General features: G+C 37.2%; 2 protein-coding genes across 14 annotated transcripts in view; one reads left to right on the top strand and one right to left on the bottom strand.

The window, feature by feature from the left end:
* Wdr3 (WD repeat domain 3) overlaps positions 1 to 2,716 on the top strand; it is a 34,527-nt gene extending 31,811 nt beyond the window's left edge. For all 4 annotated transcript variants that reach the window (XM_004853828.3, XM_004853825.4, XM_004853826.4 and 1 more), the window contains 3 exons: positions 266 to 394; positions 1,727 to 1,820; positions 2,110 to 2,716. In XM_004853828.3, coding sequence (XP_004853885.1) covers positions 266 to 394; positions 1,727 to 1,820; positions 2,110 to 2,265 — 379 coding nt within the window. In that variant the 3' untranslated portion in view covers positions 2,266 to 2,716. The remainder of the gene's footprint in view (positions 1 to 265; positions 395 to 1,726; positions 1,821 to 2,109) is intronic.
* Positions 2,717 to 2,799: 83 nt separating this feature from the next.
* Positions 2,800 to 25,926, bottom strand: part of Spag17 (sperm associated antigen 17) — a 210,235-nt gene continuing 187,108 nt past the window's right edge. For 6 of the 10 annotated variants that reach the window (XR_015452066.1, XR_015452061.1, XR_015452062.1 and 3 more), the window contains 6 exons: positions 24,960 to 25,144; positions 16,158 to 16,218; positions 13,427 to 13,571; positions 8,684 to 8,828; positions 6,870 to 7,039; positions 2,800 to 3,086 (listed from right to left, as the gene is read on the bottom strand). Coding sequence is in view for 1 of the 10 variants with exons in the window: in XM_021265754.2 (XP_021121413.2) it covers positions 8,689 to 8,828; positions 13,427 to 13,571; positions 16,158 to 16,218; positions 24,960 to 25,144 (531 nt within the window). In the remaining 9 variants the exon portion in view is untranslated. Of the gene's footprint in view, positions 3,087 to 6,869; positions 7,040 to 8,683; positions 8,829 to 13,426; positions 13,572 to 16,157; positions 16,219 to 17,041; positions 17,178 to 24,959; positions 25,145 to 25,926 lie in introns of those variants that run through there. The other 4 variants (XM_021265754.2, XR_015452065.1, XR_015452069.1 and 1 more) reach the window with 4 other exon arrangements.

Genomic DNA, 25,926 nt, shown 5'->3' on the forward strand with positions numbered 1-25,926 from the left:
AGGAATAGTGTTTATCTGGAGAAAAAAAGACATGCCCAACATGCCGTGAGCCACACAGCATGTCAAATAGATTACAATATGAATATTAAAAATAACACTGCCAAGCAAGTCCTCTAGAATAATGATGAATATTCAATTTAACTCTGACTGAGCAAGATCTATTTATTCAAGTATGAAAGTAATAGAAAAGTAGTAAGAAAAAAGATTTCATAATTGACCATGTTAAGGACTATGACATTTTCAATATTCATCTTTTCTTTTTCAGTGAACTGGAAGAGTCTCTACTTGTGCTACCTTTCTCTTATGTCCCGGACATTCTTAAACTCTTCAATGAGTTCATTCAGCTGGGATCTGATGTTGAACTTATATGTAGATGCCTCTTCTTTCTCCTCAGGTAACACCTTTTTGCAAAGAAACCATGTCTACTTAAAGAACTGCTGAGTGGTGTGATAACTGAAGCTATCAGCCCTTGGAATTAAAAATACTGTGTTTTGGTTTCAGAAACTTCACAATTTCAGTGTCATCTGCCCTACATGTTTCTAACCCTTTGGAAACATTCTTACCTTTAAAACGGGTAGTGATGACCCACTTCATAGCAGTAAGATGTTGCTCAGGAATGCTTAATCCATTTTAGGTTTCAAGGTGCAGTCCAGGATAGTAGTAGCTCTGATTCTAGCCAGTATGCCAAAAGCCAATTAATAAAGAGCCCATTTGCTTGATTTGTTGTATTTAATTTATGCTAGCTGGTTTTGTTTTGTCCTCATAACAACATTTTAGAGAATAACTAGTTTATTTCGATATGTGCAAATGAAAATATAGGGGCATATATGGAGGCAGTCCAAGGAACATATAGAGATTATGTTCATTATGTTCTGTTCTTAAATGTGAAGGATTTGTCATTATTATGTGATTGAGAAGAATGTATTTGTAAAGACTTAAGATATTATTCTCATTTCCCATTTTCTGACCCTCCCAAGCTGTTTCAGTGGAGGACAGGAATAGAGACAAATTGAATGTTGCTTAAAACACCCTTATTGAAAACAAAAACTGATCAGCCAATACAAATGGCTAAACAAGTATATTTGGTGGATTTACTGAATAAATATTTAGTGAATTGGTCTGTTTTCCTGATTCTTAGCTCTCCATTCCTTATATTCTTATCAGGATGGTACCAAGAGAATAGTATGATATGTTTACATTTTTCTGTAGCCATGTTTATAATTTTGGGCAAGTTGTGAAGGCAGAAATTCAGATTGAGCAGTACATGGCATATGTGCTATTGAATCAGGGTCACTTCTAGCATTCCCAAGGGCTGTCATGGATGAGCACTACCTGAAGGGTAGCTATAGTGGAGTCATGAGGTATTTGGCACTGTAGGTCAGAGTGTGACTCTCTGACAAATGACTTTTTTGCTGTGGAAAAATTTAAGAAATGTCAAAAATCTGTGGTCACCTGGTAGATTGGTGGGAAAAGAATTAGCTTTGCAATGAGTTCAGCATGTGATAAGGTTTAGCATAACATTTTAAAAATTGTCATCAAAATGTACTAACTGGTGAGGAAAGAAACTTTCTAAGGTTTTGTTTTTTGCTAGAAGGTTTTCTCTATTCCAGTGACGTGGGATTTTGTTGCTGTTGCTTTGATATTATGGCTGTCTACTACTTCTAGGAAGGACAGCCAGGGCCAGAACCTCTCTTTGCAATGTGACTCTGTATTGTTTTTCTGTTAGGATTCACTTTGGACAGATCACTAGCAACCAAATGCTTGTGCCAGTGATAGAAGAGTTAAAGGAAACAACGATCTTGAAAGTCAGGCAAGTCCGGGTAAGTGTCTTTGTGTAGAGATACACTAATGCAGCAAAATCCTAGCATATATGTGACTTGGAAGTAGCATAGTATACTGTTTTGTCTTTAGCAGTACTAGCCAAATATAAATCTGTATTTGAGATAAAGTTTTTGTTGGATCTGGTATGGCTAGCTAAAAAAACAAAAACAAGAAAATTTTTTAGCAAGGGAGGAACAAGTAATATCTGAAGCTCTTGTCCCCTGACTCACATATACTGCTCTATTGAACTGAAAGAGCATAATGTTTGTTTTTTGTTTCTTTTTCTAGGATGTTATAGGCTTCAATATGGCAGGTCTTGATTATCTCAAGAGGGAATGTGAGGCGAAAAGTGAAGTCATGTTTTTTGCCGAAGCTACAAGCCAGTTGGAAGAGAAGAAGAGGAAGAGGAAAAAGAGGGAGAAGATGATTTTAACCCTGACTTAGAACTGAAATTTGGTGCCTTTTGCTACTTTTTCCTTAAAAGAATTTCTAAACTAAGCAGTACTACAGTTGATATCATCTTAAAAATAACAAATAACAGAAGACTTCATTGCAGAAGATCTCGGGATGCAGCTTCCAGCTTTGCCTGAGGAAATTCCAACACAGGACCAGGTGGCACCATTTCTTGCTTTTAAAAGCACGACTGTTTTAAAAATCTTTTGAACTCTGAAAGGTTTGACCTCCTTTTGAGACAATTAGATGCATAATTGATTGCCCTCTATCCATAATGGCAGTATCATGAACCTCTGGAGCTGAAAATGACCATAAAAACTATCTAGAATAGCATCCTTAAAGCATAACCTCTTCCTGGTTATTATATCTGTATATAAGATCTTAATTCTCTTTATACTTTTCCGAATAAAATAGTTTCTCATTAAAGAGAATTAAGATCCTTTGCTGGATTTCCGAGTAATTTATATATTGTGTATACACCTGTGCATGAATGCACGCGCGCATGTGTGTGTTTGTGTGTGTGTGTGTGTGTGTGTGTGTCTAGATTTGGGGTTGTGGGAATATTCTAGGAAAAGAGATTAACATGGATACTTTGAACCTAATCTTTTCTGTATGGGAAGGTTTTAAATTACTAAATCATATTCTGTTAAATAGTCTACTCAGATTTTCTTGATCTTCTATGAGTTTGTCCATTTCATCTAAGGTCCTATGTTGTAGTGCTACCATTTTCTTCCCAGACTCAGAGGTGCAGGTTTTGTGCTTAGGAGATTTGTGTCCCAAATCGCAGATCTCTTCAGCATTGAGCATATTCACTGAAGTGAGATAAGAAATATGGAGTTATTTTGGGGGCAGAGTAACAGTAAAGAGTGAATTTTGACATAGTATTCCTGAAGGCTACACTATGAAAAAGCAAGAGAATAGACTGTATGATGTGCTCTGGCTGATCTCCAAGGAATCCAGCCTAAGCAAAGGTTATTTTTTTCCACCAGGGAGAGAAGCTACTTAATTCTTGAAAAAATATCTTAATTTTTGATGAGAACATAGGCTGAATCCATATCCTGTTTCTGCTTCATAGAGTTGTTCATCAGAATATAAGTTGCACAATTTTCCATTAACATTTTTGATAGTTTCCAAACCAAAACAAACTCAAGAGCACTATAGATGTGTGTCATTAATAATTGCTTTTCTATTAAAAAGTGCTGTTTTCCATAGCTTTGCTGCCATCTATGATTGTTTGACAATACTGGGGAAATTAAAGCTTTTTCTATCTGACAGGCAGATATGTCCCTAATGAAAGAGAAGGTGAACTTGTCATAGATAAAGTGATGTGTACAGTAGGTAGCTAGATCATAACTTTTGGTCACAGTACTTGAAACTCCTTAACCTTAAAGGATTGAGGCCAACAAGTGCATTAAAAGTGAATTTTAAGTCAAACAAATTTGTAGCCATTAAGTCAGCATTTATTGGCTTAGACATTGGCTCTTTTATAATCAATACAGAAACCATGTGATGAATAATATCTTATAAATAATGCTATGAGTAACTTGTTGAAAGTCTAATGCCACAAAGAAAAACCTCATTAATGGCTTAGTAGGAGTAAAGTTCATAAGCTTGTTATATATAGTGTATGCAACTATGTAATATGCGTGAACATCCATTTAGAGAAGCTATGATTAACAATTTTGAAATTCTGTAGCTAGATGTTAGATGCTACTATAGTTTGGGTCTTAAGTATCCGTCAGAGGCCCATGTGTTTGTTAAAGGCTTGTTCCCAGTGAAGTGTTATTAAGAGGTGGTGGAAACTCTTATGAGGTGGTGACTAGTGGGAGGTCTTCAGATCCCTGGGTGCATGCACTTAGAACAGTGGAACCTCTGCCCGTTCTTCCTCTCTTGCCATCAAGTGGGTGATTTTTCTCTGCCACATACTCCTGCCATGAAGTGGTGTCTCATCATAGGTCCAATCCACACAGCAAATCAGTACTGGACTAAATCCTCTAAAACTACATAAAGCACTTGAACTAGTCAGCTTTCTGTTACTATAACAATACCTGAGATAGTCAGCTTATAAAGAGAAAAGAGTCATGTTGGCTCACAGTTTTAGAGGTTTCTTTGATTTTAGAACAGGGTGAACAATCTGCATCGATTCATTCTCCTGCATTCTTCTCCAGATTTCCCAGCACCATTTGTTAAAAAGTAGGTAGAATATTGATGTAATAAACTAAAGCAGACATGTTGCTAAGGAGAGAAGGAAGGAAAGAAAGGAAGAAGAAGGGAGGGAGGGAAAAGAGAGGAAGGAAAGGAAAATAAAGAAAAATGGACACTAAGGGCAGTTCTAGTGAAGTCTCCAAAGGATGTGATGATGACAGTAGAGAAAGTTACCATCTTAGAGAATTTATGTATTTTCATGAACAGAATATGGAAATAAGAACATTAAGGGTGCTTCTGATTAGGCCTTAGACAGAAATGAGGAACATGTCACTGGATATTAGAGAAAAGGTAATCCTTATAAAGTGGCAGAAAACCTAGCCAAATTTAGTGTTCTGTTGGGTGGAAAGTAGAACTTAATAAATAATGAAATACCTAGGAATCAATCTAATGAAAGAAATAAAAGAACTGTACTCTGAAAAGTACAGCACTCTGAAAAGAGAGATCGAAGAGGATATCAGAAAATGGAAAGGCATCCCTTGCTCCTGGGTGGGAAGAACCAATATAGTGAAAATGGCCATACTTCCAAAACTGCTGTATAGATTCGATGCAATTGAAATGCCAACAACATATTTCACAGAACTTGAGAAAACAATCCAAAAATTTATTTGGAACCAGCAGAGACCTAGAATAGCAAAAGCAATTCTAGGCAACAAAGACAAGGTAGGGGGCCTCACAATCCACAATTTGAAACTATACTACAAAGCTACTGTGATAAAAACAGCATGGTACTGGCAAAGAAACAGACCTGAGGACCAGTGGAACAGTTTGGAAGATGCAGAAACAACTCCAGACATGCTCAGCCACCTCATTTTTGACAAAGGAGCCAAACACCCTCACTAGAGGAAAGATAGCCTCTTTAATAAACGATGCTGCAAATACTGGGTTTCAACTTGCCCAAGATTAAAACTAGACCTATATCTCTCATCATGCACTAAACTAAAATTGAAATGGATTAAAGATCTAAATAATAAAGCAGAAACAATAGAAGAGAAGTTAGGTAGAATTCTTGACATTGGTGTAGGAAAAGATTTCACGGACAAAATCTCAGTCATACATGTACTGGGACAAAGAATCAGCAACTGGGAATTTTTTTTTTTGTACCAGGCATCGAACTCAGGACCTTGTGTTTGTGAGGCAGGCAGTGGCACCACTGAGCTAAATCCCCAGCATGGGATCTCACCTTATAAAAAAGCTTCTGCAGGGCAAGACAAACCACCAACGGATTGAAGAGACAACCCACATTGTGGGAGAAAACTTACTAGCTGTTCCTCATACGAAGGTCTACTATCTAGAATCTATAAAGAACTTTAAAAAATCAGACCTCCCAAATTTAAAGACCCAGTCCCAAAATGGGCATCTGAAATAAACAGGCAAAGAAGTAGAAACAGCAAATAAACATGAAAAATTGTTCAGCATCACTGGTCATTTGAGAGATGCAAATGAAAACACTGAGATTCCACCTCACACCAGAAAGAATGGCTGCTATCAAGAAGTCAATAACAAATCCTGGCGGGGCTGTGGGGAAAAAGGATCCCTTCTCCACATTTCGGAGTGTAGACTGGTGGAACCACTGTAGAAATCTGTACGGAGATACCTCAAAGAACTAGGATCAGAGGTCCCATTTGACCCAGCTATTCCCCTGCTGGGTATCATCCCCAAAGAATTGAAAGAATCATACCACAATGATACATGTGCAGCCGTGTTCATAGCAGCACAGTTTGTAATAGCTAAAACTTGGAAACAGCCCAATTGCCCATCAACTAGAGAATGGATAAAGATGTGGTTTTTCTATAAAATGAAGTATTACTCAGCCATAAAGAATGGTAAACTAAAGACATTTATGGCTAAATGGATGCAAATTGAGGCCATACTCTTAAGTGAAATAAATAGGACACAAGTGTAAATACTGAATAGTTTCTGTGGTGTGAAAGTATAAATGAGGATCGAAATGTATAATAGATAATTTGAAATAGAAAAGGTCCAAATGGGAAGGGAAAGTGGAAAGAGGGAAGGGGAAAGGAAAAATATGAGAAAAGAAAACAATGGAAACAAAGTCTTTGTAAGTAGGGAGGGGTGGAGGGGTTGAAGGGAGGGCAGGGGAAGGGGGGAAAAATAAGAGCCAAGATATATCATGTAAAGGTACAAATTCCCAAAGATGAATGTCAGCATATTGTATATCTAAAATATACCGATGAACTTAATGAATTGAAAGAAAGAAAGAATGAAAAGGAACTTCAATATTCAGCTGGAATTTCCAAGCAAGATATGTAAGGTGTGGCCTGAGTTTCTTGCCTCTTAGAGTGAAACACAAGAAGAAATCGAGGAAGGTACTGTTCAGCAAAAAGAAATCAGAATGATTATTTGACAAATTCACAGCCTATCCATACCCATATCGTAAACGATGCCAAGGCAGTTTCTGGAGAAGTCACCAAGTGTGTGGCTGCTGCAGAGCTTAGGCAGTGACCCTGGATCCAGCCAATCGTCCTGGCAGAGTCTAGGATACAGGTCTTCCAGGGAGAGTCCGCGGAGTACCCTGGCGTCTAATGATGTAGATGCCCTGGATATTTATGGAAGATGGACAGATATTTTAGGGACTGTTATGTTAGCAGAAACACTGCCAGCTTGTACCAAAGGAGAGCCAGAGACAGGATGAAATGAAGAAGACTGTTGCCAGGGGCCCAGAGGATGGATGTGACAGAGCCTCTGAGAACCTGGAGCCTGGCTTGTTGGAGCCTGGCTTGTTGGAGCCTCTGCTGGCAAAGGACAGACAGGGCCACAGATTACTCTCTGTCCTTGAAACCTAATGGAAATTGCCTTTTGGGTTGTGAGCTTTTGACACTTCGATTCCTTCCACTTCCTCTCTTTTGGAGTGGGATTGTTTATCCTGTTCTTGTCCCACCACTGTACTGTATTTTGGAAGCTGGCAACTTGTTTTCTACTTTCATTGGTCCACAGATGGAGATGAGGCCAAGATGGGGTCTTATCCATACTTGAGGATTTAAGTTTTTGAGTTGATAATAATTAGGTGAAATTCTGGATTTAGAGTTAATCCTGAAATGGGTTAAGACTTTTGGTAATTTGTCAGTAGGAGAATGTATTTTGAGTGTGAATCATGAGGGACCAGAGGGCAGATAATAAGTCTGTCCTTCCAAAATTCATGTCTAATGGAAACTGATCTTGTAAATAATGACTTTACAGATGTAAACAAGTAAGCACAAGCCCCTGAATTCAAAGAGTGAATCTTTAAAAGGGTAGAGAGACACACACACAGGAACACGGGAAGAATGCCATGTGAAGAGTCAAAGACTGGAGCCATGGGATGCTGAGGGACCCAGCAGAACTTAGGAGGAACGTGAAGCCACATGTGCTGACACCTTGATTTTGGACCTCTGGCTTCCTGAACTATGAGATACTAAATATCTTTTGCTTTAAGTCACTTTCATTATGGCAGCCCTAGGAAACTAACAAGATAGCATTGCTTTTTTCTTTCTCTCTCATAGGCATAGGGTGGAGTTTTCCAAAGGCTATTACTTACTTTAATAAACTGTGGTAGTTTTTCCCACTTTGTTGTTGTTGTTGTTGTTGTTACCGGGGATCAAACTCTGGACCTTGCACTTGCGAAGCAGGTGGTGGCACCACTGAGGTAAATCCCTGGCCCAATTTTTCCCGTTTTTAATTCTAAATTGGTAAATTCTGATCGATTTGACCGACATACACAAAAGTTCTTTGGGATTCTCAGTCGTTTTTAAGAATACAAAAGTAGTCCTGGATCTGAAAAGTTTGAAAACTATTGGCTTAATTATAAATTCCCAAGTCCAAAAGGGGCACCTTGGTGTTTGTGCTACAACTTTTTGGAGAGTAAGATCAACTTTTATCTGCACGATGGAAATAGTGCTTAAAAGAATGATCTTTAGAATCACAAAGTAAGTTAAATTTTTACCTCCACTTAGGATTAACTCACCTCTGTTTCCTTTTATATATAAAGTAGGAAAATTAAATCTACTTTATAGGTAGCAGGACAATTAAATTTGATAGTATATATAAAAAGGCAGCTACAGTATTATAGTTACCGAAAACAAATTTTTTTCATTCAGTCAGGCTAAGTTGTTTATTGATTTCTGGCTGTAAGAAATGGAACAAACATGAAGTCTGAGGCCTTAAATGTGAATAGTTAACAATCAAATTCCCATTTATTACTCACTGGACTTAATGTGGAGAAATATCACAAGACATGAAGAGTCCAAGTGCAGCAGAAGAAATTGTAGACGTCCTTTGGACCATGGGATTTTCTTTTCCCTGAGGGAAATCTTTTGGTCGATTATCATAATTGCTGCTTGTTAAAACTGGTAAAATATTTGTTAAGGAAGGACTGTGATTTTCATGAGAAAATGATTTGTATATTCAAACCAAAATACCATTTTAGAATCAAAATATTATCTATAGCATTGTTAGATCAATTTTAGGTGCTTTTTAAATGCACATTCTACATACACAGGTGTAGGGATTGGAGAGCAAATACCAAGGTTTTCTCCCCAGTTTACATTTCTCTCCTAACTGTGATTGGCCTTTCTATAAAGAGCCATTACCATAATCAGGTCCCAAGCCTTATCAACATCCAGATTTCATTCTTTTTTGGGTGGCGAGAAAGACCCTGGGAAATGGGCTATGAACTATCATTGTTGACACTGGAAGTAGATAAAAGACCCAATAAATTTTTCTCTATTTGTGCTTAATTGACAGTTAGCTCTAAGAAAAGCAAAAGTGCAAAATGAGTTCATTTCTGTAATCAGCAACAGTGATTTAAGAAGCTAGGATCAGCATTTAATAACCTTCTATGAAGAGGGCAAGAGGGCTTGATTCAATTCTCAGGAAAAAACAAAACAAAACTAGTTCTTTGGTTAGTTTTCTTCTGTCATGATGGAAAAACACTTTTTAAAATTGTAATCCTCCTTAATACTCTCTAAACCCCTTTCCTATTTTATATTCTTCTTTGTATTTATTGCCATCATAGACCATATTTTACTTATTTTGTGTGTTGTTGGTTCTCCCACAGGGACGTAAGTTACATAGACAGGGATTTCTGTCTCCTGTTCATGGCTGTGTCCCTGGTGATGAGAACAGCGTCTGACATATTAAAGGCACTTATTGTCCTTGAAAGAATAAGTGAGCAAATGAATTCAACTCCATTTGTATTGAAATCAAACTTATCTAACACAAGTACCCCTAGCTTTTCCCCATCTGAGAATATCTGAATTCTCTACCACCTTCATCCTCTCCTTTTCCAAGCCTAACTCTTAAGCTCCATTTTTTTTTTTTTTTTGGTACCAGGGATCAAACTTGTAACCTTGTGCTTGTGAGGCAGGGAGTGGTTCAGCTCTATTTTTAATTATTCTCTTGCCCTCTTTTGGATGCTGCAGTTGCAGTTCTACTCATTCATATGTTTAATATTTTTCCTTTGATCCATTCTTGTCAGCCTACAAACATACTTAGGTCTACTGTAAAGTGAATATCTCACCTTCATTTCATTGTATCCTTGTATCATATTCCCTTGTTCTTTTCTTTAATAAAGTTCTTGAAAGATTATCAATAGCTGATGTTTATGCCTTCTGAACATCCAGTCATTCTTTATCTTTTGAAATTTAGTTTTTGTCCCAAGCAAATCTAATTGTCTTAAATTCTGAATTCATTTTGACATCTCCAGCATAAACCAACTGTGTCCATCTTTTCCTTGAAATCCTTTATACGATTTATTAGGTATTTCATGTTTCATTGTTTGATCTGTCTCCATTGGTGGTTCTTCTTCCTGCTTCCTAAACAGACACCAAATTTCTGCTCCAGTCCTCAACATTCAACTCTCATCACTATGTAGAGGGTACTTAACATCATTTTATCTCCAGTTCTCACTTCTTAACTAAGATATAGTCCTGCATATCTATGATTCATTACCTGAACCCAAAACCTAGGAGCTGAACTCATGTACTCTTTTGTTTTCTCTGTAAATGCATGCCACTTTGGATTTTGCAGTTTCCTCCCCACCCCCGTATCTGCCACCCATATTCCTCACTCACATCTACTGTTGCTACCCTATAGTTCTTGTCCTCATACGTGGCCACTGAAGTAGACTTCCATTGATTCTTTTAGACATCTGATTCTTCAACATATCCTGCACAATAACATAGGGTTCATCTGTATGGAGAGATACTGGTCATATTACCCACTGGATCAGCAATCTTCAATGGTTCACTATTGCTTAAATTATAAAGTATAGACCAGGGATTCAAGAATTTCTATAACTTGACTCCAACCCACTTTCTCACTATATTTCTAATATTCCTTAAGTACTCAGCAAATTGAATTCCCTGTTAACCCTTCCAAATACCAGAGCTTTTCTATTGCCATGGTTTTTTCATCTTTTGTAGTTGAAGTTCCCTTTCATCAAAAGTTTTCTCATTCCAATTAGGGAAACAATCCCTTTTACAATAGCACCCCAAAAAATGAAATATCTAGGAATCAATCTAACAAAAGAAGCAAAAGACCTCTACATTGAGAACTACAGCACTCTGAAAAAAGAGATGGAAGAGGATATAAGACAATGGAGAGACATCCCCTGTTCCTGGGTAGGAAGAACCAATATAGTAAAAATGGTCATACTTCCAAAACCACTACACAGATTCAATGCAATCCTGATTGAAATCCCAACAGCATATTTCACAGAACTAGAGAAAACAATCCAAAAGCTCATCTGAAACCAGAAGAGACCTAGAATAGCAAAAGCAATTCTAGGCAACAGAGACATGACTGGGGGTATCACAATTCCCAACTTGAAACTGTACTACAGAGCCACTGTGATAAAAACAGCATGGTACTGGCAAAGAAACAGACCCAAAAATCAGTGGAATAGATTAGAAGATGCAGAAACAATTCCAGACATACTCAGCTACCTCATCTTTGACAGAGGAGCCAAACACCCTCACTGGAGGAAAGATAGCCTATTTAATAAATGGTGTTGGAAAAACTGGATTTCAACCTGCCAAAGATTAAAACTAGACCCATATCTATCACCATGCACTAAACTGAGATCAAAGTGGATTAAAGATCCAAATATTAAGACAGAAATACTAAACTTGCTGGAAGATAAGTTAGGTAGAACTCTTGAAGACATTGGCATAGAAAAAGACTTTATGAACAAATTCTCAATAGCACAGGACCTAGCACAAAGAATCAACAACTGGGATCTCATCTTATTAAAAAGTTTCTGCACTGCAAGAGAAACCACCAACAGAGCTAAGAGACAACCTACAATGTGGGAAAAAAATTTTACCAGTTGTTCCTCAGACAAAGGTCTACTACCTAGAATATATAAAGAAGTAAAAAAAATCAGACCCCCCCCAAAGTTAAAGATGCAATTCAAAAATGGGCATCTAAAATGAACAGACATTTCTCAGGGAAAGAGGTAAAAGCAGCAAATAAACATATGAAAAAAATGTTCAACATCACTAGTCATTCAAGAGATGCAGATGAAAACAATGCTAAGATTCCACCTCACACCAGAAAGAATGGCTGCTATCATGAAATCAATAAAGAACAAATGCTGGTGGGTTATGGGGAGAAAGGAACCCTTCTTCATTGTTGGTGTGAGTGCAGACTGGTGCAACCACTGTGGAAATCAATATGGAGATATCTCAAACAACTAGGATTGGAAGTCCCATTTGACGCAGCTATTCCTCTACTGGGTATCTTCCCAAAAGAATTAAAAGAATCATACCACAGTGATATATGTGCACTCATGTTCATTAGCAGCACAATCTGTAATAGCTAAAACTTGGAAACAGCCCAATTGTGCATCAACTGGTGACTGGATAAAGAAGATGTGGTTTTTTAAAATAAAATGGAGTACTACTCGGCCGTAAAAAATGAGAAACTGGAGACATTTGTAGCTAAGTGGATACACATTGAGGCTATACTCTTAAGTGAAATAAATAGGACACACATGTGTAAATACTGAATAGTTTCTCTGTTGTGAAAAACTAAAAGTGTGAATAAGAATCATAATGAATAATTGATATTGTGAAATAGGAAGAAAATGTCTAAAGGAGTAGGGGAAGTGGGAGGGGTAGGGGAAAGGAAAGAAGGGAAAAGAAAAAATATGAGAAAAGGAAAAACATGGAAACAAAGTCTTTATAAATAGGGAAGGGTGGAGGGGGTGAAGGGAGGGCAGGGGAATGGGGAAAAAAATAAGAACCAAGATCAGGTACAAGATCCCAATGATGAATGTAACTGTATTGTGTATCTAAAATGTACCAATAAACTAAATGGAAAAAAAGTTTTCTCATTCTGTAAAGCCCATCTTAAAAATCAAATAGATACATAGTATAAGTGGTATATAATTCATGTCACTGGAAAAAGAAACATTACAGGATTCAAGTGCAAAGATTTTACTTCTACTGGATTGTAGGATGTATTCTAATATAGAGTCCAATTTTCCATTTGTATATGTGATAAAATATTTTGTATGGTATTTTGCAAATAATGAGTATTAAATATCTATATTTATAGGGTACAGACACTGATATGAAGGAATGCATGTACAATTCACTGAATATTCAACTTTTATAATAAGATATTTCTTATTTCCCAATAAGATTACATTTCTAAAAATGACAGACTTGCTTTTTTATTATTCTGATCATCTGATACCCCATGGATAGTTAATATTGACATATATTTAACTTGTAGTTACTGTTAATGTACCATGTGTCAGGTATCTTTCAGATTTGACTGGATGCTAAAATGAATGACAGTCTTCATCCCAAGAAATTTAACTCATGATTTTTATATGCAGAGCTAATGAATAGACAGAGATGCATTTTGACTTCTTCCATGTCTTCTTCACTCATAATTTATGCACTACATATGACTACTCAAATTGAACTTGAAAGGATATTTGCTTCCACAGGTAAGAACAAAACATCATGTTCAGTCATAATCTCAATATTGTGAGAGATGTAAGATAATCCCTTGACACCACCCTCTCCAACAGCCATGGCGAATAACTCCACCTTCAGCTCTGTCTGCAAACCAGCTGCCACCTATAAGATACAATGTCGCTTTAGCATCTTCACACATGGCGTGAGTTCAAATCTTATTTTAACACTAATTTGTGCAAGTTACTTAAACTCTTTACTCTTCAGCTTTTTCACCTATAAATTTGGCACTAATAAAGGGTAGCTGATATGAGCATTTAGCAAAATTATTTCAAAGATTAGTTAGGTAGAAGTCTATTGAACAATTGGGCCCCAGGATGAACTTTTGAAGAGGTAAACCAAGTGATATTTGAGAAACAGAGGAAAATTAAATTCTAGGGTATTAGAAGTGGCATTGAAGACAAACTTCTACAATACCCATAATTGTGCTATTTCTTGAATGTCAGTAGTGCAGTAGTGAAATTCCATCTACTGGAATTCTTGAAGTAAAGACAAATTTAAGAGAAATAGAAATTTAACCTTACAATAAATCCAAGAGACTGATTGAATCCTGGAACCTCCCTGCCCTCCTCCTTAGTCTGTTACTCCAGTTCAGGATGTGTAAAGTGACAAAGCCAGTAGAGGGAGACAGAATTAGTTTCAATGCCAGACTGCTTAGGTCTGAAAGCTAGAGGGGGAAGAAACTTGTACCAACAAAGAAGAAACCTGATACATAATGAAGAGGAAACATAGCAAGGCAGGGGCTTCTTGCCTCTTTCCTTGAAAAGAAAACTAGCCAGGAAAGAAAGAGCTGTTTTTGTTCCTGAGCTGTCTCTCCAGGAGGTGGGTTAAAAAACAGAATTGGGAACAGTTATCTGAAAAAAAAAAAAAAATCAGAAACTACCACATGGAAAGCAATTAGATACAAATGGAATTTTTTTCAATATAGTTTTACAAATAATAGAACTGAAAAAGTTTCCATTTTTTCAACTTAGGGCATGCATACATCCTGGAGGGGATCCAACATTTCTGTACTGAGACTCAGACCCTGTAGTCCTCCAAACCCAACAATCAAAATAGGGCTGGATTATGACGACATTCGGCATGAGAAGAGCTGGAAAGCTGCCATAGTGCAGATTCACTCAGGCTTTGAGGATATTCATTTACTGCTGGCACCTCACCAAGCTGCACTGTGGTCAGATTTACATATGGAGAAGACTATAGATTATATTTTTTGCCAGAGCCAAAACCTACTGTCAAAAAGGGAAAAAAAACCAAAACTAACAATATATAGTGAACTTCAAAGAGTACACACTGGGTTTTTAGTACTTCTAAAGGTTGATCCAACAGTCATTTCAGCTATTGGCACAATCTCTACCTGAGATTAAAATGAGATTTACTAACTTCCCAGATTAGTAGAAGAAAGGGCTTGCTTTGATTTTTGGTTTTGCTTTATGTTGTGAAGACTCAGTGATAAATTATTTGGGAGAGTTACTCATAAATTAGTAGATACAATCACAACATGTATTTCTGTTTGGTCTTTCAGCTCACACACTACTGTTTTTCTATAGATCATGAAATATTAGAGCTAGGAGGGGGATAAGATTATCTAGCCTAAACTCCATTTGCAGGCTCACAGCATTAACCATCAACATCCTCGAGCTGCTTGGTGGCACAGTCATGACAAAAAACCAAAACACTTTGTGCTATACAAAACTGACCTTCTGTGTGAATGAGTAACAACTGTGTCTCCTTTGGACTTCCATATGCAGGGAGCACTGTGTGCTTGTCACAGGACCGGATATCCCTGCCAATTGCTCTCATGAGCCCATGCATATTTCCTGTGTGTGACGAATGGGTCCTGTATCTATTTCATCCTGTTTTTCTGTCACACTTATCTTGAGTACCTGCTAGGTGCCTGGCTCTGTAAGCTCCCTGTGTGTCTCACTCTGCATTCTATCAGTGGCCTATGAGAAGTTTGCTGAGTGAGATGAAGGGAGTACTAAAGTAGCCAGAGGATATGATGAACAAGACTTCTAATTGTGGTTTTGTTATATTTTGAGATAAACTTTTGTTTATATCATTCTGTGTTTCTGAAATTATAATTTAAAATGGGAATATAGAATTAATATACATCTTTTTCAGTAAACACTTTGTTTTAGCAATGTATCAAATAAAGTCAGATTATACCGACAATTCTAAATGTGTGTTTTCGAGATCACTGGAGAAAAGCAGCTGATAAATTTAATAAATACATGATTATTTCTTAGTATGGCATTAAATAATATCTGACAAATACCAAGATAGCAAACCAGATTTGCAAAAAATATAAAAATGGAATAATTATGTTTTTCTGAAAAATTTTTTGCCTTACAGAAGAATTTATTTAAAAAATAATTTTCAGACATAGATACACATTACTGTATGTACCGGAGCAAGGGAGGTGAGCTACAGAAATATTTCCATAGCCAGAAGTTAAACAGTTTGCACAGGGGGTCATTGCCATAGTTCTTACAGGAAATGAGTGACATCAAGCCACATACTGCACCAATACTGGGAATCTATTGCTTATGGTACTAGAAAAATTAGACTTCTACATGGTTTAAGCTGAATGGGCTGAATGACTCAAAAGCTCACTTCACTGGAAACATACATTCACATGTGCACGTACACACACACACACACACACCCCAGATAAGACACAGGACTTACAGGCCCAGGTTTATAAGTCACTTTCAGTCCACTGCTAGGTGGGGGCTGCTTTACTCTAAATCTGTCAGGAAGAAAGACAGACATTAATTTATGGCACAGTAAAAACACACAAGCAACTAATCAGGATGTTATAAAATCAGAAAGGTGTTCATGTTTGCTATATAGGAGCCAGGTGTCCCTAAGCTTAGAAAACAATGTTAATATTCATTTGGAAAAAGAATTCAGGGCCCATTTCATAACTTCCTTTCCAACAGTTTTCAACAGCACAAAACAGACTCTAACCTGAGTTTCCCTCCCTCTACTGTTGGTTGCTGAGGAGCAGCTCAGGCCTGGACGCAGTGTTGTGTGCATTTGGCCAGTGTGTGCATTTCAGAGAGCCACCAGTGTGAGTGCAAACGCTGGCAGCCAGATCATTAAACTGAAGAATAAAGGCTCTTTTGGAAGGCAACGGAGCATGGGAGCCAGTCTTACTCTTTCTTGGTATGGGGTTTGCCAGTTCAGGGAGAAACAGAAAGGGCTTAGAAAATGTTAAAGAACTTGCAAAGCTCTGTGCTCACACATGGTGCTTATCGATCTCTTTCCCTTCCTGCGGTTTGTGGATTGTTCCTGAGGGTTAAAGACTTGGGGTAAAAAAATGCCAAGGAGAGCCTACCTCACGCTGATCCCCAACCCCACTCCTTCTGCCATCAACTCTGCTGTCTCCCCATCATGCCTGGATTTAACAAGCTGTGGAGTGAAATTTCTAAAACTACAATTCTGTACTGCAGAGATAGGATCTGCATAGATGAGTTTTACTAGCATGAGATTAGCTCTCTATTTCTTCTCACATATTTGTTTTAAGAACACAAGAATACTACAACAATGAAAATCCAATCACGTCTGACCTGCTGGTCTGAGTCCCTCAGCAGGTTGTTTCTTGGGAAACAAACACTATTCTTGAAGTTGGGGGATTTGCCTCAAGTAAAGGATGGCAATGATCTTTCAAATTGGATGATACTGTCATTTTGTTCCATCTGATTTCTGAGTAGAGAATCAAAATTATTTTTAAAGGGCTTGCCATTATAATAACAAATAACTCAGCAACTGCAATATTTATTCCATTTTTATCCACCCCCATGCATGTTATATTTAAATTTAATTCAAAATAGAGGGCATTTTTGTAATTGAGAGTGGTCTTGGTATATGTGGTATATAATACTGACCCAGTGGAAAAGACTGAAATCCCACATGAAACTGATGACCATACTCGTGTTAGTGATGTATACCATGTGTCTTCACATGTGTGAAGACACCAATGACCTGGTGCTCAGGAAATCTGAAAGCTAGTCTCATTCTAGCTTGTAAGACCTTAAAATAAGTCACTCAGTTTCTTCCTGTAGAATGGTCTCCAAGGTCCCTGCAAATTCTAACATGCCGCTGGTTTTGACCTGAAAATGAAAAACTGACCCCTTGTCATTAAATGCCGGCTAAAATTTATTTTTAGCTGTCTGTACAGACTGTGAATTAGGTTATTAGTTATTAATTCTAAGTCAGACCTTCATAGCAAAAATGACCCTGTTGACTCAGGTTTTTCCCTTTTCCCCTCAATTATACAGAAAAATGTAATTAAAAGCACTTTCTAAAGTCAAAGAATTTACATGATAGGAAGAGAAAAGCATCAAGAACATATAAAGGGATCCCTATTAGACTATCACCAGATTTCTCAGCAGATACCTGCAGAAAAAAAAAAGGACGATATATTCAAACTGATGAAAGAAAAAAACTCTTCCAGTTAAGACTATACACAGCAAAGCTGTCCTTCAGAAATAATAGACATAAAGTATTTTATAAGTAAAAGATGAGGGAATTCACAATCACTAGATCTGTCTACAAATTGCATAGGGAAGTTCTCCTAGCAGACACAAAAGGATGAAATTACTATCATGAATATATACGGAACTATAAAACTTGCTGGTGGAGGCAAATACATAGCTAAATTCAGAATACTCCAATACTGTCACGGCCAAATAAATCATACATAGTAAGATAGGTGTCAAGTCAAAAGCTGTTGAAAAAGAAAGTCATTATTTAATGATAAAAGTGTCAATTCATCAAGAAGACATAGATAAACCAGGCATGGTGGTGTAACTCTGTAATCTCAGCACTCAGGAACCTGAGGCAAGAAGATCACAAGTTTGAGGCCAACCTAAACCACATAGTGAATTAAAGAATGGCCTGGACTATTTAGTCAGACTCTCCCACCAACAAAAAGAAAAGAAAAGAAGAAGAGGAGGAGGAGGAGGAGGAGGAAATAAACATTGTAATACGCCTACATCTAACATTGGAACATCTAAATACATAAAGAAAATATTAGTAAACATGAAGCGCACAATATTATAGCAACACAATACTAGTAGGGGAATACAGTATCCCATTTTCTACAATGGACAGATCAAACAGAAAGAAAATTAATAAAGAAATACTGGGTTTCAACTTTTGAACAATTGGACCTAATGGACATTTTCAGAACCTCCTATCCAACAACAGGTGTATTGGTCAGCTTTTCATTGCTGTGACCAAATACCTGACACACAAAGGAGTCTATTTTGGTTCACGGTTTAAAAGGTTTCAGTCTATGGTTAGCTGTCTCTGAGGCAGAAACATCATAGCAGAAGGGCCTGACAGAGAAAAGATGCTTAACCTATGGCAGCCAGGAAGCAGAATGAGAGATAAGGAGCTAGAAAAGGAAGGGGCCAGGACAAGAATATGCCCTTGCAGGCTACGTATTCTGTGACCTGTTTCCTCCAGCAAGGATCTGCCTCCTAACAGCACATTCAGCTGTGAACTTATTAGTGGATTAATCTATTGATGAGACTAGGGGAACATTTAGATCTAAACTTTAACAACAAATAAATACAATTTTTTCTCCAACATATATGGAATATTCTCCATGATGGAATATTAGGTTAAAATATAAGTCTTAACAAATTTAAGAAGATTGAAGTAATATCTACTATTGTTTCAGACAACAATAATGTGAAAAACAAATCAATAACAGGAGGAGCCTTGAAGGTTTTACAAAGATGTACAAATTAAAAACTTGGTCCTATATGAATGGGGTGAATAAACAATCAAAGCAGGAATTAGAAAATATCTTGAGACAAATGAGAATGGAAACACAACCTATGAGATGCAGTAAAAGTTCTAAGATGGAAGTTTATTGCAATAAATGCTTATATGTAAAAAGAAGAAAAAAATATAAATTCTATTACTACACATCAAGGAACAAGAAAGAACAAACTAAACCTAAACCACACAAAGAAAAAAAAATCAGAACAGAAAGAACTCAAATAAAGAACAAAAATCCATACAAGGAAACAATAAAATTAAAAGTGCTTTGTGAAAAAATAAAATTGACAACTCTCAGCTGATCAAAAAAGAAAAAAGATTGAAATTAAAAAAAATAAAGCAAAGAAGCTACAAGAGATGTCTCAGAATCAAAAAGGATCATAACGGACCATTATGAACAAATTGGATGATTCATAGAAATTAAATTGAATAAATTCCTAGAAAAATAAAACCTACGAAGATTGAGTCAGCAAGAAACATAATGTTTGAACAGATTGAAAACAAAGTGATTGAATAAATGTTCAGAAACCTGTCAATGAGGAAAAAGCTCAGGACCAGATATTCACCAGAATACTAATATCAATATTTCTTAAACTCTTTGGGAAAAAAAGAGCTAGATCAAATACTTCTAAACATATTTAGAGGTCAATGTCTCCTTGATAATTAAACCTCAAAGAGATATCACAAGAAAACTACAGGCAAATTATGTGATTAAAATTGTTGCAAGAATCTTCCGTAAAATACTAGCAAATCGAATTCAATAGCAAATCAAAAATACATCAGGGTCCAAATATGATTTATCTCTGACATGCAGGGCTGGTTTTATATACACAAATCAATCAAAATGATCATCACATTAACAGAATGGATGATAAAAACTGATCATCTCAATTGACACAGATAAAGCATTCAAGAGAGTCTAACATTCTTTACTATATGAAAACTCTAAACAATATAGGTATAAAAGAAAAGTTCTTCGATGAAATAAAGGGCATTTATAAAAATCCACAGCTCAAATTGTAATTAATGGGGAAAAACTTCCACTGAAATCTAGTTCAAGATACAGATGCCCACTCTCACCATCACTACTCAGCATAGAAAAACTTTTAAATAGCAACAGCAATTAGACAAGAAAAAGAAATAAAAGGCATTTAAATTAGAAAAGAAGTAAATTAATTAACTAAAACTTATTTAACTAATGGATGAAAATGTATTTAATTAAATTAATTGAAAATTAAAAATTAATCTCTTTGCAGATGATATAATCCTACATGAAAAAACCCTGATCACCCAAAAACTATACGTGATAACTCAGTAAAATTTCAGGATACAATGTCAATATACAAAAACTTGAGTATTTTAATTCACAAATAACAACCCAATTGAAAAAGAAATCAAGAAGGCAATCCCACTTTTGACAACATTTTAAAAAATACCTAGGACTAAATTTAACCAAGGAAAGATTGGCACACTGAAAACTACTAAATATTAGTGAAAGAAATTGAAGAAGGCACAAATATATGGCACAATATACTGTGTCCTCATTTGGAAGAACTAATATCGGTAAAAATATCCATACCACCCAAAGGAATACAGAGATTTAGCACAACCCTTATCAAAATCTAAATGATAATCTTTACAGAAATAGAAAATAATTCTAAAATTTGTGTGGAATTGTAGAAGACCCTGAATAGCCAAAACAATTCTGAGAAAGAAAAACAAAACTAGAAGTACCATATGTCCTGATTTTAAGTTATATTACAGAAATACAATAACTGAAACAGAAAAAAGAATAATTGAAACAGTATGGTACTGGCACAACAGCAGACACATTGAATTAGCCATTGCTTTGACACAACATCTGACACTCACAACTTAAAAGAGAGGGTTAAATTTGGCTCACATTTTAAGTGAGTTCAGTCTATAGTCAGCTGGCTCCAAGGCAGAAACATCATGGCAGAAGGGCACAGCAGAGCAAAACTGCTGAGCTCATGGCAGCCATTAAGGAAAGTCAAGAAACAGTCCTAGAAAGGAATGGATGAGGGACCATATATAGTACCCAAGGTCACACCTCTATGACAGGCACAGACATCCTCAGGAGCCTCCTTTATTAGTCTGCTAGGCATTTCTTAATCAAATGAAGTTGGATTGTCAGGCTTCCCCTTGTCAGCTTCACACCCAAACACACCTCCTTAAACCATACTTAATCTCCAAATAAAGACAATAGCAAGTTCATAATTCTGCCTAACATAATACAACTGTCCTCTGTATAACTGAAAAAACAATAGTCCCTTCCCCAAAGTCTCAACAGTATCAGCATTTTTCAAACGCTCAAGTTAATGTCTCTTCTAAGACTCAAGGCAAACTTATGACTGTGAGCTTTTGTAAAAATGAAAAGCAATTTACATAATCCTAAGGTACAATGTCATAGGGTAAACATTCCCACTTCAAAAAGGAGAAAGAGGGGGATAGAAAACAATAGTACGAAAGCAAGACCAAATCCAGCAGGGCAAACATTAAGTTCTATTGCTCTTTATCCAGCATCCAGAGCACATGGTGGTGGGGATGTAATATCCAAAGGGCTTGGGCAGCCTCACCTCTATGTCCTGGCTGGTTGAAGCCGCCGGGGACTCTCTCATGGCCTGCAACTTTTTCTTAGCAGATGTTCCATATTACTGGCATCTCCAACTTTCTGGATGGTTTCACCTTTGGCTTCATTTCCAGAGCATTACAGACTGTGCTCTCAGGGACTCCTTGCCTGGACTCCCAGGCCTTCCTTTGAAATCTGTGTGGAAAGCTTCCTGACTTTACATCTCTTGTATTCTGGATGCTAGTAAATCCAGCATCAGTGGACAATGCCAAGGTCAGTTGCCAGGCACCCTTGGACCATGGCTGTAGCAGCTTCTGAGGGCTGGAAAGCTGAATAAAGAAAAACTCATCCAGGGGGACCAATTGCCTAGGAGGCCCTTCTCAAGTAGGCATCCTAGGGACTCTTTTTGCAAATGAAAGGTTTACATACTTGCACTGTTGAGCCTGAACAGCATCTTCTCGTGTCTGTACAAAGTACTTGCTTTCTTTTTAATGGTGCTAATCTTCTTGGCAGCCACACCTCCATTGGCCCCAACTTTATACATAGTTTCTTCTGAGCTCAGATTTAAGTTTTTCAAATTTCTCTGCTCTGTCTTTTGTCCCCAATTCTTATTATAAGTCTGGCTAAATAAAGCCAACATTACCTATGGCACACCCTGAATGTTGGGCTGTCTTGAAATTTCTTCCACCAGATTAATTAGTCTGCAACTGGGCCGGGGATTTAGCTCAGTGCTTTCGCTGCCTGCTGCGCAAGCACAAGGACCTGAGTTCGATCCCTGGTACCAAAAAAACCCCAAAAAACAAAACAAACAAAAAAATTAGTCTGCAACTCTTAAACTCAATTTCCTGCAAAGTCTCAGCACATAGGCAAAAGGTAGACAAATTTTCTGCCAGAGTATAACACACACGGTCTCTAGTCCAACTGCTAATGGAGTCCTTGTTTTCAGCTGAAACTTTCTGGCGCTGGTCTTTACTGTCTAAATTCCTATCATCAGACCAGCTCAGTCTGGTCTTCTGAGCTCCAGTCAGAATTACCTATCAAGCTCTGTTTAGAGCATCCTAGGCTTCTCTAGCCCACAAACCTTTCCAAATTCCTCCTACAAACCAGTTCCAAAGGTTTCCAAACAATATGATCAAGTATAGCCACAGCAATGGGCCCACTTCTCTGGTGCCAGGTTTCTCATTGCTTGAACACAATATCTAACACCTACAACCTAGAGGAGGAAAGATTTAGTTTGGATCACATTTTAAGAGGAATCAATCTATGATCAGCTCAGTCCAAGGCAGAAACATCTTAGCAGAAAGACATGGCAGAACAAAGCTACTAAGTTCATAGTAGCTGGGAAGCGGAGCAGGGGAACAGTGCCAGAAAAGAATGGGTAAGGCACCATATACAGTACCCAAGGCCATGGTTCTGTGACCCATCTAGACATACCCAGGAGCATGTTTTGCTAATCTGCTAGGCATTTCTTAATACAGTGAAGTAGACATATTAGGATTAAAGGCTATGTGCATAGAACAGTAGAACAGAATAGGGAGCCCAGAATTAAACCCCAATATGTACTATCAACTAGTTTTTAATAAAGGCACCAAGAGGACACATGGGAGGACAGTCTCTTCAATAAATTGTGCTGAGAAACCTGGATTTCCACATGCCAAAGAATGAAACTGGATCCTTATCCAACAAGATACACAAAAACCAACTTAGAATGTTTAAAACACTCAAATACAAGACCTGATGTTGTAAAACTTCTGAAAAGAACATAAGGGAAAAGCCCCAGACATTGACCTGGGTAATGATTTTTGTTTTGAATTTCGCATTAAAAACTCAAGCTACAAAATGAAAACAAACATATGGGAGTACATCAAAATAAAAAGGTCCTGACAGCAAATGAAATGATCAACAAAATGAAAGTGCAAAATGAAAAAGTGAAAAGGTAAAAAATTATCAGTGAGAGTGTAAAGAAGGGGAAATCTTGTACTATTACCAGGAATACCATTGTGAAGAAGGGTATGGTCATTTCTAAAGAAATTAAAAATAAAACTATTGTATGACTCGGTACTCACTCTCCTGGGCATATATACAAATGTCCTGAAATCACCACCTTAGGATATGAGGATGAAGACTCCCAGATCCACTGAAGCATCATTCACAGTAAGCAAGATAACCAAACAATCTAAATGTCCAAACAGATAAATGGACAATGAAAAAAATATATGAAATTTATTTATGTGTATGTGCGATATATATTCCATTATATATGGTTATATAATATAGGGTATATTATATATTACAATATATTATATTTTGACTTTTTAATAATAGTTTTCTCAACAGGTATGAGGTGATATTTCATGGTGATTTTGATTTACATTTTCTTGTTGATTAATAATGTTAAGCACCTTTCATATACCCACTGGCCATTTCTATGTCTTCTTTGGATAAATGTTTACTCAAATTCTTTGCCTATTTTAAAATCAGGTTATTAACTTTTCCACTGTTGAGTTGGATGAGTTCTTCATAAATTCATAATCACTTATCACATGTATAGTTTGCATATTTTTCTCAATCTTTTGAAATCTATTTCCAACACCATTTCATTCTGTTAACAATTTCATTTGCTGTGCAGAACCCCATATATATATATATACACACACACACACACGTTATATTCTTTAAATACCCTTTTTTATTTTTACACAAAGCAGATTTGTTTTTTCGGTACCAGGGATAGAACTCAGGACCTTGTGCTTTGTGAGGCAGGTGCAGCCCCACCACTGAGCTAAATCTCCAGCCCAGCAGTTTTCACGCTAAGTGCAAACAAATGCCAACTGGTATTATAATTGGTGACTAATTTGAGAAATAGTTTCAAGTTTTATGTACTGCTGAAACATTTGAATATCTTCTCTTTTGTTTTGCTTTTTGGCTATGATAGATGAGAATGAATGAATGAGTGAAAAATATGTCAATGGGTAAATTGCTGAATGAATGATGTGAAGATTCAGTGCACAGTAACAGTTCAGTAGACATTCCCTGTGCAGGCTGAGAAAGATAAGTAACAGAAGGAATGGGAACTGAGCAGGCACTTGGGCACCTGTCCTCACCTGCTGAAGTCTACACCAGCATTCTTGAGCTTTACAGTGGTTGCGTAGGTGTGTCCTTCTTTGAGCACTCCAAACTTCACTGATGGTGGGAGAAGGTGGAACCCCCAAGGGGGCGACTTTACATTATTAATGGCAGCAGAGGCAATGGAGGATGTGTTCACTTTTCCTCCAACAGGATTTTGCACCTAGAAAGTGAGAAAAAAAACTTAGTAAACTAAAATGATTCTCCTTGGGGTTCCCAAGATAAGAAAAGGTCCCTGTCATGAGAGGAAAATAACTGTTAGAATGGTGTAGGAAATGAAGATATACAGCATCATGTAATCCTTACGACGTACTAGGTTCTGTCTGAAGGATGAAGAAGCTCAAGTTCAGAGAACGGAAAGATACTTTGCTCAAATGTAAGTGACAAAGCTTCAAACACAGGCTTGCTTCATAGCAAAGTCTGCGCTCCTCCTCTGTGACAGTGACTATCAAATTCAGCTCCCCTGAGAATCTCCAGGAGGACTCAGTAAGATACAACTGCTGACCCCACTTCCATGCACCTGGGGCAGGGCCAAGAGTTTGCATTTAGACAAATTCCCAGGTGTTGTTGATGCTGTGGTCAGGTAACCACAGAAAACCCCTGCTCTGAGCTCTTGTCAGCCTCCAATCAGCAGCCTTGACACAGGCTGGAAGTTTATTGGAACTGCAGAATCTCCAGCCCCACATAAGACTTCATAAATCAGGATCTGTGACTTAATCCAGAAGCACAGTGCAGTTTGAGAAGCGTTCCTATCAGGTATCAGTTATGTACATGGCAATGACTTCTATGATAGCAAGGACTGCTCTGCAGCATGAAAATAAAGAGAAGATAACTATTGAAACTTTACTAATGAGCCTAAAGAAGCCTTCCTTTTGGAACTGAGTGGTGGAAACTTAATCTTAGAGGCTTTTAGAGGAAGGAAAAGAAGAGAAACTCACAATGGCT

This window comes from Heterocephalus glaber, unplaced genomic scaffold (assembly GCF_053883595.1).
Source record: "Heterocephalus glaber isolate CG9 unplaced genomic scaffold, H.glaber_assembly_v1.0 deba00001442, whole genome shotgun sequence".
In the NCBI taxonomy this organism is placed as follows: domain Eukaryota; kingdom Metazoa; phylum Chordata; class Mammalia; order Rodentia; family Bathyergidae; genus Heterocephalus; species Heterocephalus glaber.